We start from the raw sequence: 17,322 nt of genomic DNA on the forward strand, positions 1-17,322 counted from the left end.
AGGGATTGATAAAGAGGTATCTGAGTAGACAGTGAGGAGAGTAAAATCTATGCAGACAGCAGGAATCTTGCTCTGACTCTTAACTATGAATGAGACGGCTCACGTACGCTCGCTCTTGATGCTGAATTTTGCGGTTTTGATGAATAGAATGCCTTGGAGTTTCTTTTCCTCTCCCTCATCTGATCTTTCTCGTTTAGTTTTACTCGATGCTCATCTTGGCACCGGGAAGATCTGTCTTCAGGGTTTCATTAAATTTGTGGACATGACATAGGTACTGTTAAGTACATCATATTTTTTAGCTTTTTTGAAAATCTGGAGCGAAAGACCAATTTGCTTCCAATGTAGGAATAAAAAAAGAAACCAACCAGGACTGGAAGGATTAAGCTCTCAGTTGGGAAATGACCATGTTAATGCCACACCTTATCCTAATCCCATTTCCAAATGGACCTGGGTGCAAACTACGCTGAAGTTAGAGTGGCCATGTTCTAGATCTTCACACACCTAATATTTTCCAAGATCTGCTTTGAAGCTTTGTTTATGACTTATGATCATTATTTTATGCTTGTCACACCATCCAGTTGTTTTACTAGGGAATTTTGACAGCAGTTGTACTGCTGGCTTGAAAAATTATTCTTTCCTTAAATACAAGATAAAGCATAAGTATATCCTTAGGTGATCTGCCTGTTAGGTTTAACTTTTGAGTTATGACTTTCTCTTCTCCAATTTAAGAGCTTGATTATTGTATTTTGTTTTTAATGCAATGAATTGGCAAGTGCTTCTAACAGTCTGCAAGACTCCACAGTCCAGAGAAATGCTTTGTTTTCCTCTGATGTTGCAGGAAGGAGGTTTTGCTTTGAAAACATTCCTACAGTAGATGTAATATAGAGTGCATCAGTGTATGTTTGTACAACAGTTGTGTACGTTCTTAGTTCTTGGGAAAACTAATAAAAGATAAAATTTGTTTAATCATGTTCCCCCAGCTTTTTAGGAGTAGAAGGAAGAAGTTGATAAATTTTCTTCAGTATTTTGGTTGTTAGCAGCTGTCTACTTGGGAATTAACTTTTATCTTTAGGTGAAAATAATTTCTAAAGCACAGTAAATACTTTGCTTTTACGCCTTGCTTTTCAGTACCTCTTCCTACTTTATTTGATCCTCTGAGCTGAGGAACCTGTGAGATTCAGAGACCTTCAAATGCACGTGGCAAGTAGTGGGAGCAGGGAAAAAAAATACATTATTGCAAGATTTGGAGCTGTTGGTCTCCAACTCTCTGGCTGGCAGTGGTTTCTTTACTCCCCATTAGTTTAAGCAGGTGATACTTCACAAGGTGCTGCCTCAATTAAATCTCTGATTTTCTTTTCTTCTAGACCATACCTTGGGTAAAGCTCTGTGGAAGATAGATGTGTGTGCTGCAATGGTGACAGAAATATTTCAGAGGACTGGAACAAGTTGTTGAGAATCTGTGTTTGTTTTTCATGCTGCTGTTGAGAGCTATCTAAGGCAAGTAAACACCATGAGTTTTATCCTGAAACTTGACAGACATTTCCAAAGAAGAGTAATTTTGCTGGCCACTTTTTGTATGGTGAGCATAGTTATTTCTGCCTACTACTTGTATAATGGCTACAAAGAGGAGAATGAGCTTCCTGAAACCTCTTCAGAAGTGGAATGTGGTGATCCTCAACCGTTGCCATCCAAGCTGATGGAGATGAAGAGCACGAAGCCCATCGATCCCCTGAGGACAGACCTGGTAGTGCTGGTGTTTGTGGAAAGCCAGCACTCAAGCTTAGGCCAAGATATAAGAAGCATTCTGGAATCCAGCAGGTTTCAGTTTCACCTTGAGATTGCATCTGGGAAAGGTGACCTCCCAGTGCTTCTAGACAAAAGCAGAGGCAAATACGCTCTCATAGTGTATGAAAATATTCTGAAGTACGTGAATATGGACTCTTGGAACAGAGGCCTTCTAGATAAGTACTGCCTGGAGTACGGTGTAGGTGTGATTGGATTTCACAAAGGCACTGAGAACAGCTTGCAGAGCTTTGAGTTGAAGGGTTTTCCTTTCCATGTCCACAGCAATCTGGGTGTTCAGGACTGTTGCATTAACCCTCATTCCCCACTGTTCCATGTGACTAAACCTTCTAAGCTTGAGGAAGGGCCCTTGCTTGGAAATGCCTGGGCCGTTTTCCAGGTTAATCACACAACTTATCAACCAGTGATATTTGCAAAAGTAAAGACACCAGAAAACCTTTCTCCACCTGCTGCTCTAGGTGCTCTCTATGCCACAGTAATACATGACTTGGGGCTCCACGATGGGATTCAGCGAGTCCTTTTCGGCAGTAACTTGAATTTTTGGCTGCACAAGCTGATTTTCATAGATGCCATCTCTTTCCTGTCTGGAAAGAAACTCACCCTATCCTTGGATAGGTACATTCTGGTTGACATAGATGATATCTTCGTTGGCAAGGATGGAACAAGGATGAACACCAACGATGTACAGGTAAAGTATGTGCACAAACTGATGGTCAATGCAGCAAAGCGGTATTTTCATCTGAAAGTGAATAGTTGTTCATGGTTGGAACTGGAGGGCTCCACTCAGGAGCTGTTCATATTTATTGCACTTGTTGTGAGTCTTACAAGCAGGAGGTGAATGTGGTGAGCAGCAGTAAATGGCAGCATCAAATGTGAAGAGTGGACTGGGTTATTGGCTGTTTGAGATAGGTTTGGATGTCAGGAGCTGTTTGCAGCATTTCACCTCTCTCATCTCTGTTTTATGGCACTTGCTTGCAGGGAGGGTTTGTGCTAATATTGCTCTTAAAAGCTGTCAGTAAATGACTGGACAATTTCCATTTGAATGTTTAGAGCTGTACATTCCTGAAGGTCCTTTTCCACTCTGTTGTGCTGTTCAAGTGAGGTGACAGTGGTTGGTCAGTGGCACTAACATCTTCCCATTATTTCTTCCTGTGTTTCTTGTGTGCTTTTTGTGAGGAGTGTTGTCCCAAAGCAGGAAATAGGAGATCACCTTTCTCAACTTGGTCTAGAAGCTGCAAATCTCTAACATCCTGATTGTTGCCCTGTTTGCACTAAAGATAAGGGAGAATGTTTTCTTAGAAGTTTGTTAATGGGATGAGGAACTGCAAGAAGGAAAGACAAGGACAGCACTGCATGCAGTGGGTCATTTTTGTTTCATTTTTAACCAAGTTTTTGGGTTTCTTCAGTGTTAATACACTTGTCAAGCCACAGCAGCTCTGCATTCTTTGCTCTCTTAAATGAAAGGTTTGACCCTGGGGTTAAACTTTTAATTTGCTTTAAAATTGCATTTGCTCTTTTCCAAAACATTCTCTGTCCATGCACTTAAAAATGAGATTTACCTCCTTGTTAAGTAGGTGTTTTCCTTAGGCAAACAAATCCCATGGGAGAGAGCAGAAATAAAGGTGAAGCTTCCTAAATGGTTTTTCCATGGAGAAGAGGATGGCAGTGTTTGAGTTAGGTGAGTGAGCATCCTTGAAGAGTCTCCTGAATGGAAACTCAGATGGCAGGAAAAAAGTCAAGTCTGGCCAGCATCACTGGCAGAACTTGTGTTGTTCTGCAGGAGCAGAACTTTCTGGTAACAAAGTGGCTGAAATAAAGCCTGAATAAATCCATCACTGAGTTGTGCAGTAGCAGTCGGAGACAGCACGTTTTGTATTGTTTGTCTTTGCAAGTGACACCTTAGGATTGTCATTTGAAAAGAAGTTGGGATGTTGAATTGCCAGAGTTATATACCAGAAGCAGGAGACTATTGAGACAAATTTGGTTACAGCAGATAGAGAAGGATAAACCATATTGTTTGGGGAAAATAATTTGCAGTATGTCAGAAAGTAATCTTCCCAAAATAAAACTGTCCCATTAAATAGAAGTAATATCAAAGTGGAAATAACTTTTAAGTGGGATAATTTCATTTATACAGAACTGTGTTCTGGAACAATGGAATCTGAAAAAAGTGTTCCCTTCTGAGTCTTCATCTACTTAGAGTTAAAATGTTGTATTAAACATGTTGTTAGGGCTGTCAGATGCAATGCATCTTCATTGCTATTAATATCAAAGGAGTTCTCCTCGGTGGCACAATGACATGTGGAAGGAATGAAACAAAATCAGTTTGCAGTAGTTGGAAACACGTTATTGTAAAGTGTATTTGCAAATAAATGACATCTCATTAAACAAGAGTTTTAGTGAGTTCTGCTGCAGTGACTGTGACAGAGAATTGGGCGCTGCAAGTGTGAAAAGAGGTTCTAAATGTAGACTTTGTATCATTTCAGTACTCAAGATTCGCTCATTTCCACTAGGCACACATTTCTAATAAAAACATGTATGTTTTTCTGGCTCTTAACCTGCGGCACAGATTTTGCATTAGGTGGTGTACATTATTCTGTACCTGTTAATCCTCATGTGGTCCATTTCCTCCCTGTATAGGCAGGCAATCACAACAGTTGATTCTACTGATTTTGGTAGTGCAAAGCTTGTAGATAAAACATAGCATTACTTAGAACAAAACTTTCTGAAAAACATCTGTTTCTGGATTTGGAACTGTGGCTTTGATGGTGGTTGGGTTTTTTGGGTTTTGGAGGGGGTTTTTTAGGTGGTTGTTTGTTGTTGTGCTTTGTTGGTTTGGTGTAAGGAAGTGTTGCTGTGCTCTGTCCAAATCTTGCAGCTTACACACCAATCGCTACAATGTCTGTGAACATTTTTAAAGTTTTCATCTTTGCATCCCCAAATGTGGAAAACACAATTCCTGCAGTTCTGTGGTTAGAAACATAGAATGCTATAACCATTTAGTTTGGAATAGACCTTTGAGATGATGGGGTCCAACTATTAATCCAGCACTGCCAAGCCTACTAGCAAATCATGTTCCTAAATATGAGGCAGAGCAAGTCAATCCTCTCAGAAGTTTGTGTGTAAACACACAGTATCCCCCTGGTTTGCTCTTCCAGACTATCTGAAAACTTCCACTGGAATATCTGGATCCATGTCCTGCTGCTCCTGTGTGGAGTTTCTGTAGTCTGGCTGCTCCCAGTCTCCCCACTGTTATCTCAGTGCTCTGATGACACTGGAATAGGGGCTCCTTACTTCTCCTCGCAGCACCAAGGGCGTGTTTCAAAATTTACTGCAAGAGATAGAACCTTTTCTTTCAGCTGGAGACACAGTGATGGTCTTCACTGAAGGAAAGATGGCTTTTGACACTGAAGTTCATAATGAGTTGGATAGAAACAAGAAATGACTATTCCTGGAAGAACTGGTTTTTTCTTGAGCTGTGGAGACTGCTTCTGAACCTCCCTGTAATTAAACAGCACTGTGTCTTACTCGACACACAGAGCAGTTCCTCAGATGGTGTAAGCTGTCAAAACATCCATTGATTTCAGAGGAACTATGACAACTTAGAAGAGTTATAGATTAGTCTTAATTCTCCAGCAGCAACTTGAGATATGCGGAACTTAATTAGACTGGCATCACGAGTGTGAGAAACATAAAGGCATACCAGAATGTGGTTTGGGGTTCTTGGAGTGTTCATATATTTCATTAAGAAAAGTCTAGTTTGTTTTCTTGATGTCTCAAGAAGTTGTTAGAGTTTTTCATCTGAATCTTTGGGCTCTGGCTCAAAATGTGTTAGAGGTTTTCCAGAATCAGAAATGTAGGGATGAAATATGGATACACTTGGAGCTGAGTTTCACGCATTAGAACTCAGCTAGGGCACTCATGTCTTCTACTGGCAGTGCCTGCCTTGTCGTGGGTTATTCTTATTTCCCAGATATCAGGGGAGAACATGCTGCTAGTGGTCTGCTTCAGCATCAAGTGCTGATTTGCAACAACATCAACAGCAAAAATGCTGCTCAGTCCTCCAGTCAAATTAAAAAAAAGTGAAAAAAACCCAGCTAGATTCCCTGACTGCTGACTTGGTCCAGCTATACAGTGTCTTTTCCAGCTTCTCTTTTCCCCTCTTTATGTCTGGACACACTTGTACAGTTGATAAAGGCAAATCAGTGCATACCAGTTCTGTAATGACCTTTATCTTATACTTTTATTCCTCTGTAAGATACCTTTGATATCCTAGTGTGGCTTTGTTCCTGTATGGCTTTGGATGTATTAGTTTCAGAGAGTGTGCTGATAGAAACTAATGTGGAAACATCTGTTAAACCAACATCCATTCATTTACATCTAGCATTAGAGCTGCTCCACATATCTCTAATTACATTACTGTTTTATGTCTTAAGTGCTTACTCAACTCTGAAAATATAAACTGTGGGGTTCTAAGTACTCTTATTGAGATAGCATCAAAGCAAGAAATGAGTTGGTGCTTAATCCACAGCCTGATCTTTGTCACCACTTCCCGTGTGACACCGAGACAAGGGCTGGTGATGTGTGAGAGAGATGGATGGATGGCTTTGTGTATCCATAAAGCTTCTTGGGCTCTGTCCCACGATTCTCCTGACAGAATCCTTCCCAGGTTTTGCTTTGGCCTGAAGTAGCAGACAGCTCCTGGGAAGTCAAAAGGGGTAGGAGTGGAGCTTAGAGAGAGAAGAGGTTTTTCCTAGGCCTTGCTTCAATGTCATAGGAGAGAGTGAAGCAGTAAGCAGATTTCAGCTCTGCTCAGCCCTCTTGTCATTTGTTGTTTGCACCTGTAACACTGTGGAAGAGCTGCATCCCCTTTGGTCTGTTTCCATCATGACTCTTTTTGTGACCTCCCTGCTGATAAGCAAGTCAGTCTAGTTTTGTAAATCCTTGCACAAGCAAGACCAAAAGCAGGTCCAAGTCCCATTCATCCAAGTGCCTCAGGCAGAAAAGCTGGCTGCTGCCCCTCCTCCATTGCAGATTGTCACAGACACTAATCCAGGAACTTGGGTTGTGCCCCCATTTTCCCTTTTTTGTGTGAACATAGAGAACCATTTGCTGTGTGACTCACAAGGGTTGTGTTCCATCAGAGACCATGCCAGGGTTTCTCTGGTCCCCAGTGCTGCAGGCAGAAGTGTTGTCACCCCGTTGTGCATCTGCTCCCAGCCCGAGTTCAGGCTGGCCGAGGGAGTGATCAGAAGGGGAACAGGTTTTGTGCAGCACTGCTCTACAGCAAGGGGCTCCTTCCAGGGCTGGGCAGTGCTCTGCTGTTCCCTGCATCAGCTCCAGCAGAAACATTCCCCAGCTCCTGATGGTCTCCAGCCAAGCCAGCAGCAAAATGCTGACTGATGGTTTCCATGGGCTGGGACTGTTGTCTCTGGGTAACACCAGCATTCTGCTGTCACCTCAGCTGCGTGTCTGAGCTGTAGCAGGGCTGCTGAGATGGGCAGGGGAAAGGGGGCTTCTCCTAAAGAGCAATGCAGGTCAGCTGCTGGCAAAGCAATGATCATCAAGAGGATCATCCATAAAGTGCAGTGATAGCTTACAAATCTCAAACCCAAGCGTTTCTTCTTTGATTATTAAAAACAAAGGGGCTTGAACTCTCGGTTTGATGTATTAAGTGATATTTTTTTAGAAGACATTTTGAGTTAGTCAAACTGGAATGATTCATAAAGCAGCTTAATTAGACCAGAGCTCCAGTGGGAGTCCCCTTTAACATGTCTACAGAGACTCTTTTAATACTCTAATCCACTTCTGAATCAAAGGTGAAACCAGGAATGGTAGTTTCAAAGGAGGAACTACAAAGAACATTTATCTTTCTCTTTTTGCTCTTCTGTCCTTGCCATCTAGATATCAAGCTTCCATTGCATTCTGAGGATGACTTTTTTTCTAGGTTAGCTTGCACAAGCAGAGCTTTTTATATACCATCATTTAAACCTTAAAGAACCCTCAAAGTGAAAAATTGGATACTAAAGCACCACCAAACCGGTGTTCTAGAATTACTGTCATGAATTCATCCTGTTGTACAGTGTTTTGTTTCACCTCCTAGCAAGTTTTTTAAAAAACTTTTAGGTCGCCCTCTTATAATTTGTTTCCCGCTTTATCCGGTGCTATAGGAGGAGGCTTCATGCTAATGCTCCAGTAGGGTGGGAAATCCTGAAATGGGAAATGGAAGTGTGCCCTGAGGTCTGTTTTTAGACTGATGTGACTAGGCTGTGCTTCAAAATAAAATGAAAAATAACCCACACAGACCTGGGTTCAGCAAAAGGGAGGCTAAAGACTTGAAAATGCTGTAGTCTGACAAGGGAAATCAAGATCATGATGTTATATTTACTTTGCACTGGGCTTCTTTAGAGATGTGCAATCTCTCTACAACATCTGCTGGAACAGAGTTAATAAGCTAAAGCAATGCTTTTAATGTCTAACTACTATTGATTCCCTTTTCTTGAGGTAGGAATTGCTTACAGGCTTTCAGCACTAACATTAAAATATCAGGATGGTAGCAGAAGGAATGGTTGTGTTTTTGGTTGGAATATGCAATGCAGTTCCAGGTGAACAATGCCCAGTGGTGATTGCTCTCCAATCGTCTTTTGAGTGGGGGTTTTTTTTGACAATATATTTTTCTCATGGAAGGAAAACAAAGGTGACTTAATTAAAATGAGGAAAGAAAAACATGGATGGAATAATTCACTCCAAGTGAATAAGAACTTGGTACTTAACCATTGCACCTCTTCATCTTGCTCATTCCTACTTTCCTGCTTTCCTAATGTTCAGCAGGTTCCATTTCAAAATATCTGCCGTGATATTTTGGAGTGGCATCTTTGCTCTCAGAAGACTTTGGGGCACTTGAGAAATAATATTCCAAATGCTGTTTGCCTACCCATCCCAGTGATGTGGCACTTTGGGTCTCAGTTTTGTTCATTTGCTGGTTTTAAGTGTGCCTGAAATGCTGACACACACAGAGCAGCAGGGCTTCTGTGAACTGAAATGGTCACCTAAAATGTAAATAGCAGTAGCAGAGATACCTGTTAAACAATTTGAAGTGCAGGCTTGAAAGAAATAAATTAAATGGTGAGAGGATAGTAAGTTGATTTCTCCTGGTGGCATAAAGCTTTTATGTTCAAGAGGAGTGTTTTAGGAAAGTAGATCCTATGCCCAAAAAAATGGAATAGGAGCAAAGAGCATCAGCATCCGTATTTCTGTTGTAGATCTGTTACATCTTGGGGCTCCCACAGAGGGCAATATTGTATAAAAGATAGTTTTAAGCCATGCATTAGGGGTCTGCCGATTCATCTGTGTTGATAGACCTTAAGGAAAATTGCTGTTAAAGTCAATTGAACTTCCAAGTGTGAGAAACTGGAAGAGACTTCAGGGGACACGACGCTGTTTAATGGGGCAGAAACTGAGAGACAAGTGAACTGCAGTGTGGGGTGATTTGCATTTTTCCAAGATGATTTGTAGAAGGTGAAAAGTTGCAGATGAAATGCTTTGATTTGCCTTTATCTCACTCTGCCTGTGCACTTGTGTCGTTCATTTCATGCAATAACCCCTACTAAACAGTCAGAGGCTGCAGCATCATTTTGTTGACCTTAAATTAAGGCAGAAAGCTGCAGTTTTGGAATTTGAAGTTTGTAGTATCTAATTGGCTAAAGGGCAAAAGAAAGAAGTAAAGATGAATGACAACTTTTCATATCAGATGAAAAATCAAGGCTCATGCATCAGGGAACTTCAAAACAATTAGTTTCATATCATTTCAGCCTAGGTCTCAATCCTAAAAGTGCATTAAAATGACACTCTCTAAGTCTCATTCTGTGGAGCTTAGATGAACCTCAGATTTTAGGTGTTCCCAGGATGGGAGTTACAGGAATTGATTTCTTTGCAATGTGAAGTGCCTAAAATAGGAAACAGTGGCAGTTTGGGGGCCTCTTGCTGCTTTCTTCCCTTTTTATTCCTTTCTATCCAACATGGCAGAAATGCCATCTAAGTGAGTAGCAGGAAGGCAACCTACATTGTTAGCAAATGAGGGGAAAAAAAAAGGTTAATCTTTCAGGCTTTGGAGGAGCTGATAGCAGGAGAAAAACTGTGCCTGCAATACAAAGCCAAAAGTTATCAACTATCCTGAGAGTTGTTTTCACCAATCAACAAAGAACATAAACTAGGGGAAAAAAACAAAAGGAAGCATTGCTCTGGTCTTTGTCCCTAAGATGAGAAACTGAAAAGCTGTGAGTATAAAGCAGGTATGAGCTGGTTGTCAGTGGAATGTCAGCTTCCAGCAGAACAGGAATAACTCAGGAGTCTGGAGATGAGTCTCTGCTGCCTTGCACAGTGTTTTAATCAAAGCCCTGAAGGAGCAGTTCCCAGCCAGCCACAAAGCACCACGTCAGGCCGTGCAGAAAGAGGATTGCAGCACAACTGGGGCTTCACCAGATCTGTCTGAGATCTAGAACTGGTACTAGGTGAGGCTCAACTTGAAGAATTTTCTTAGTTCCTTCTTTTGTCCTCTCACCCCAAATACAGCTTGTATTTTGCTTCAGCATGCTTCTGTAAATCCTCAGAGGATCCATCTTGGAAGCACTTCCAGGATGGAAATGCTCTGACCTTTAGATGTTGACAGATGAGGTGCATATTCTCCTGTTCTGTATTTATTGACAATAATGGCAGCTCTTCCTTTTTTTATTTAATTTTTTTTTGTGAACAATGTAACTTTTACATATTTGTATGACTTCATTGTATAGCTGCCCTCCTGTAACATATTCTATATGTGCCAATTCTTTTACTCCAGGGATGTAAATGCAGTACCACATATTGATGAACACACTGTACCATTTAAACCACTGTCTGCACCATCACCCTTCAGAAATGAGACCTGCACAGCACTCTGCAATTCAATCAAATGAAAAAAGGCCATGAATTTATCCACAGAGGCAGCATGGCTGATAAAGCACCTCCTGTCTCCTGTGCTCAGAGGTGATTCCTGTTCCAGACCAGCTCTGTGCTGGACCTGCCTTTTGCAGATGTTGTGGGGCTGCTGCCACATGATGTGTGGTGGCTTTGTACGGGGGAGTCTCCTCTAGTGAGGATTGCACAGCACCACCAGTCATCCCAGTTAGCACTTGGATGAAATGGAGAACTGAACTCCAGAGGCAGGAACCAATTCTACTCTATTCCATTGCTTGAAATGTTTTCCTTAGAGTGTGTTCAGGGGAGGAGGGGAGATAGACCTTTTTACCTTTCTGGTTTTGTCTCTTTCCATGGTGTATCATATCCACCCTTGCCATAGCTGAGCTAGTAGGGCTGTGCTTTCTGAGAGGAATTCAACAGGAAAACGTTCCATCTTTTGTCCCCCGGGAAGAAGCAGCAGTTTTTGGGGCAATCTGTCTTCAAATGCTTCTGTAAAATTTTCCTTTTAGTTCTTGATCCTGCTCAGACACATCAGAGCGATACAAAACCCTCTGAGTAACGTCACCAGCCTCAGCAGAATGTCTAAACTCTCTAAACTCCAACTTTGCGTTATCACACCATCATTACATTAAAATTATGAACATAATGATGGCAGGTTCGAGGTCATTGGCTTTCAATCTTCCTGCTTAGGGCTGACCATAGCATTTGTCTGGATTTTCTTGTCTCAGGGACCGATCACTCCACGTTTCCTTAAGGGACCGAGCGCTTGCTCTCCACAGCTCCTTGGAGCTGAAGGTGCTTGCCCACACTGAGTGAGACTCTGTTATGTTTCTATTTGCAGATGTGCTGCTGTGATGGAAATTTCTGTTCCAGCACACTTCCACACCAAGAGAAATAGAGGAAAAAGAAAAGAGAAAGGAGTTAAAAGCCAGAAGGCATCATTTAAATGCCAGTGTGGCAACCAAAGAGGTAAGGGAATGAAACACCGACAGAGGGAGGAGAGGAAGGTCACTGTCCCCAGGGACAGCAACGCCAGAGGGCCACAAGCACAAATCAGGAATTCCACAGACAGGAGTTTTACTCTCACCCTTTGATTTTTTTTTCAGCATCATTTGCATTGCAGTTTATTTTCATGGCCATTGGGAGGTTGGCAAAGGGCCAGATTGCCCTGAAGGGAGGACATGTTAATGTGGACGTGCAGGGGGCTGTTCTGAGCTATTGTCAGCACTAAACCTGCTCAGAGCAGCTCTCTTTGCTGGGGTGACAGCAGCAATGAAAGATCCACCTGAGGATCTCTTCCACCTGAGATGCAAATACCCTCTCCTTCCCTCGTGCAGTCCTAAAGCTTGCACATACATTTCCTGTATGGGGGCTGGACACTGCTTCCACTTGGATTTAATTGCATTTCCCTGCTGGGTGGAAACTTCCAGTGGCCAAGGGAGAATATTCTGGCTTGAAATAAGAAGAGACATTTCTTAGTAACAACCATTGACTATTGCACATCTCTCCTGGCAAAAAGAAAAGAACTGACCTTAATGGTGATTGCCAGGGAATATTCCCAGCTTTACATTTGAGACACTTGCCTTTCCAGCCCCTTTTGCCTCCCTCCAGGAAAGCTGATGTTGCACAAAGAAGAGTCAGGTAAATTGCTGTTCCTGTTAGTTCTGTGTAACTGGAGCACCAGTATCCCACATTCTGGGTAACTTCACAACCTTTGGAGTTTCCCTTCCGCTGCATTGCATTTGTTTTCTGGATGTACTCAGTTTTGCTGGCACAGGACACAAAAATTATAAAAGGAAGTTTATGATAGAAGAGCAGGAAACAAATGACACTTGTGCATTTGTCCTTGATCCTTGAAAAATTAGCTGAGCCCCAGACTTGCTTTTGGATTTCTCTCTGCTTCTTGCACTCATGTGTTAGGGTGTTCCCAAAGAATCCTAAAGAAACAAATTCTCTGGTTTGCCTCCTATTCATGGAAAGGGCAAAGATGAAGTATCAGATTCAGTTGCTTAAAAATCTGATAAACCTGTAGGAGAAAGATGTTTTCTGCTGCACTGTTTGTCATAAACAAAATTAAGATTTAAAAAAAGCCCCACAACCTTAACAGCCTTTTCCAGAAATGAGGCAGACGCAGCAATCTTGAAGCAGTCATCGCTTCAGTCTTTCTATAACTCTGAAGACAACTAAATTAACACAGAAACCAGAGCTCTCACACACCCTCCAGCCAACAGCTCCCAAAATTATTAAAACCCTTATGGATTCAGTTTATTGCAGATGCTCTCCTGAAGCAGAAAAGGTGATTCTGCACTTCCTTAGTCCTTTTCCCTTGGACTGAGGTTTGGTTTGGCCTTGTGTGGTCCCGCTGAAGAGCAACAGAGAGCAGTGACAAGGCTTCCTTAAGCCTGGGATCATAAAATCTTGTTGTTTGGGCAGAGAGAAATCCCCCCCTGGCTACAGCCTCCTGTCAGCTCCAGGGGACAGGACCAGGTCTCCCCTGAGTCTCACTGAGTACTTGGTTTATGCAAAACATTTGGGCTCATTCCGTTTGCTGAGAAGAAGAGCCAAAGATGACAAACCTTGGGCACCGTCCCCTCCTCAGCCCAAAGTGCCCCCCAGGATGGCCTGTGCCTCATCAAGTAACATTTCTGCAATCAGGCATTGCCAAAAGTGTTTCCAGCAACACATTCCATCACTTCTTGTCACTTTTGATTCAGTGCAAGCATGAAAATGTCTGAGATAGACAATGAAAGGCAATAGATAAAATCCAAGACAAGCGATCATAAATGGCCCTGCTGAGAAAGCAGATCCCAAGGAATGGAATGGAGGTGGAAGGTCACTCCTGACACATGAAATAGAACAGCCAGAGCAGATCCTGATGTCACCGTGATACTGAGATAGAAAAATCACCTGCTTCAAATCATTGAAAAGGAGAGCAAGAAGCAGGAGGACAGGTGGGTAGGTGTGTTGTTAACTCTGTTAAACACAGTTTAAAAACCCCCAAAACGCAGTAGTTATTAACCAGATATTTGAGGAGCCACAGCCACAGATCTCTGCAGAACATTTACAAAGTGCTTGACAAATGGAAAGCTGGATCTTTTTCAGCAAGTGCCATGGGTGCTGTGCACCCAGACCTGCAGCACCAGGGCCATCCATCTGCCTCAGGAGTCCTGCTTTCATCCTTGGAGTGTGCATCCTTCCATCCTCCAGTGTGCACCGGCACTTCAGATTGAGGTAAGGACAGCATTTAATAGGGGAAAAAGAACAGGAGCTACTACCTCCATTAAATATTGGCACCACCATGGGACACATTCACTTGAAGACGAGCACAAAGGGATTCCAACACAATTGTCCCCGTACAGAACACAAACCAAGCTTCTCCTGCTGCTCTGGGCGGTCCCTAAACACAAGAAGGAGCTGTGGGTTTTCTCCATCGCTGCTGGTGCAGCTGAAGAAGTTCCTTAAGCCTTTCCCGTTTCCCTGAGTTGCCTCTGATTTCCATCACCCCCAAATGGGCATCTGTGGCACTATGAGAAAGAGCAGCATTTTCCTTGGGAAACAGCCAGAAAAGAAGCAGAGCAGGTCCCAGACTGGGGGCTGCCCCTTCCCGGGGATTATGTGTCAGCTCTGTTAGAATTGCTAATTCTTTAGGCACCTCCTTGGCTTTGAGGAGTGGATGGGGGGAGATGGAAAGCCAAGGCCTGGGCTGAAGGCCGTGCCCGAGGTGTGCCCAGCTCCCTGCACACCTTTTCCCCCCAGGTGCAGAGCAGGTGCAGACGCTGCCCATGGAAGGCAAGGAGAGCTGGGAGCCAAGAGAGGAGCGGTTTCTCCCGGAACACCGGGAGCCGTTCCATGGCAGCAGCTCATTCCCAGCCCCTGCCCCACTCTCTGCTCCCAAAGGTCACCAGGAGCTCGCCCAAGGCACGGGGGGCTGGCCAGGGCTTTCCCACCTGGGCCGAGTGCCACAGGAGGGGCCCCTGCAGGATTTCTGTCTTGCTCGGCTTCCAGCAGCTCAGACTGGCTCCTGCATCCAGCAGGGATTGGCTGGGCATTTGCTTGGGGTTTTTGGTTTGTTGCTTTGGCTTTTAGTTATTTGGAGAGTGCTTTGAGGGTCACTTTTGCTGCTTCATCAGCTTTACCCCCTGCCCAGCTGCCTGTTGTGTGCATGGAAGGGTTCAATCTGCATTTCGCTTCTTCTGCACCCCTACTTTATTATTTTAGGCTCTTTATTTTACTTTTTCTCTTTTCCTTTTTACTGTTTTTTCCCCATTTCTTTCCCCTTTTAAAAATATTTATTTTTTGTAAATTTTTCTCTTTTTTTTCTCTTCTCCTGAGCAGAAGCACCTGGGGCAGTTGCACAGCTGGGGCCACTCCTGGCTGTTAGAGAAGCCGGGAGCTGACTGCTCCACGGGATTTGTTTGCTCCCAGGTCTGCGGCTCGGGGCTCTCTCTCATCGTGTTTTATCAAATAAAGTTGGTGTGGCATTCCTGGCTTTGACGATGGTGTTTTATTGGGATGTGCCAAGCCTGGATTCCCCGGGAAGCAGCAGTACGGCTTTGCCTGTGCCTAAGGACAGCCCCGGAGCCGCGCAGTGCAGAGAGAAGCCGTTCCTAAGCCACTGCTGATGATCATAACCAAGTTGAAATTAGAAGAAATGAGAAGTGCCAGCTGAAACCGATGCAAAAGCAAGTTTGGATTGATTTTCAGACCCTCCTGCTTCACCTGCTTTGCCTTAGGAGCCGGGGAAATGGCTCTGATTCCCCTCCCGATGCTGCTGCTGCTGGTGCGGAGCTGCCGGCCGGGGTTCAGGGATGCTGCGGCTCCCAGAGTCAGCCGGCGCTGCCTTAGGGGGCTCGGAGCTGAGCCCCGGTCCTGCAGCTGTGCCTCACAGAGACCCTTGGCTGTGTTTTGGGAGCTCAGAACCAGACTCACCCCATCAGTTTTGGGCTTCACAAAGGGCGGCGAGTGCCGCGTTTGAGGGGCTCAAAATTCAGGCTCAGAGCTTAAAACCAGAGACCGAATCGTGCGTTTTGGACTCTGAAACCGGGCTCGTGTCCGGGCTGGATTTGGGGTTCAGGCACAGTGACTGAGCCCTGGTTTCGGGGTTTCGGTCCGAGCAAGCGAGTCCAGGCTTCAGAGACCAAGTGCCGCCGATTGACTCTCAAAGCCAGGCTGCGGTGGCCAAGTGCAGCCAGCGATGAACCGAGCTGAGATTTGGGGATGTGAAACCCCGCTCCCTCCGAGAGATCTGGGCTCACAGAGAGCAAGTTCTGCATTTCAGGGGCTTGAGGCAGAGACCAAGTCCCGCGTTCTGGGGATTTGGCTTCACAGAGCCTCGTGTTCGGGGGGCTTGAAGTAAACGCCAGCTGCGGTGCTTTGGTGTTCAGAGCGGGCTCGTTCGGGCAGCGTCAGTCGCAGCCGCTCAGCTCTAAGGGCCGCCTTTGGCCCGGCGCCACGGAGAGCTCGGAGCCGGCGACTCGGAGCTGCCTCTGGGGCCGGCGGCGGAGCCGCGTTTGGGGCTGAGAGCGGAGCCCGAACGCCGCGTTCGGGGCCAGGGGCAGAGCCCGGCCCGGCGCGTCGGGCTCCGCTCGGGGCCCCGGGGGCTGCCCCGGCACCGGCAGAGCCCCGGCTCCCCGCGGCCGGAGCGGGACCGTGCCCGGGGCCCCGAGCGGCCGGAGCGGGAGCCGGGCGCGAACCTCCGGCTCCCGGCCCGGCCCCGCCGCAGCGCCCCGGGCTCGGAGCGGCCCCGCCGAGAGCGCCCGGGCCGGGCCGGGACCCGCACAGCGCCGAGCGGGGATCCCGAGCGAGACCCCCGGGACAGCGGCACCCGCGGGGCGGGACAGGGGCGGGACAGGGATGGGACAGGGGCGGGACAGACACAGGGACAGGGACGGGACGGGACGGGACAGGGATGGGACAGGGGCGGGATGGAACAGGGATGAGATGGGGGCGGGACAGGGACAGGGACGGGACGGGACAGGGGAGGGATAGGGACGGGCACGGGATGGACAGGGGCGGGACCGGGGCGGGTCGGGATGGGACAGGGGCGGGATGGAACAGGGATGGGACAGGGGCGGGATGGAACAGGGGCGGGACCGGGGCGGGTCGGGATGGGACAGGGGCGGGCCAAGAGCCGGGGCGGGGCCGGGCAGGTGCTCGGGGTTTGGGGCGGGCGGGGCCGGGCTCAGGTGCGCGGGGCGGGGCCGGGCAGGTGCGCGGGGCCCCAGGGCGGCTGCGCGGGGCGGGGCCGAGGGGATTTAAGGCCCGGAAGTCGCTCCCGGCGCCATTTGCTCCCCAGCGCTCGGAGGTGCCGGCACGGGCCGGGCCGGGCTCCCCGGCGGGGCCCAGGTGAGGCGCGGGAGCCTCGGCTTCCCGCCCCTGCCTCTCTCTTCCCCTTCTTTCCTCCCTTTCTTTCTCCCGCTCACCTCCGTCTCCTCCCTCCTCTCCGCAAACCCCCCCTTTCCTCTCCCCCGCTGCTCTTCTCTTCCTCCCCTGCACCTGGGTCCTGTCCCTCCTCCTTGCACAGCCCGACCCTCCAGTGTATCCCTCCTTCTCCCCCCGCTCCTT

At 46.2% G+C, this 17,322-nt stretch overlaps 1 protein-coding gene across 1 annotated transcript; it reads left to right on the forward strand.

Moving 5' to 3' along the window:
- Positions 1-1,510: 1,510 nt before the first annotated feature.
- On the forward strand, positions 1,511-14,213 carry LOC131579043 (bifunctional heparan sulfate N-deacetylase/N-sulfotransferase 3-like). Its single transcript, XM_058838444.1, has 3 exons — positions 1,511-2,491; positions 11,600-11,727; positions 13,861-14,213. The coding sequence occupies exons 1-2, from the start codon at positions 1,511-1,513 to the stop codon at positions 11,654-11,656; spliced, it is 1,038 nt and encodes a 345-aa protein (XP_058694427.1). The 3' UTR covers positions 11,657-11,727; positions 13,861-14,213.
- The last annotated feature ends 3,109 nt before the right edge of the window (positions 14,214-17,322 follow it).

The sequence above is a fragment of the Poecile atricapillus genome, chromosome 4, assembly GCF_030490865.1.
Source record: "Poecile atricapillus isolate bPoeAtr1 chromosome 4, bPoeAtr1.hap1, whole genome shotgun sequence".
NCBI classification, from domain to species: domain Eukaryota; kingdom Metazoa; phylum Chordata; class Aves; order Passeriformes; family Paridae; genus Poecile; species Poecile atricapillus.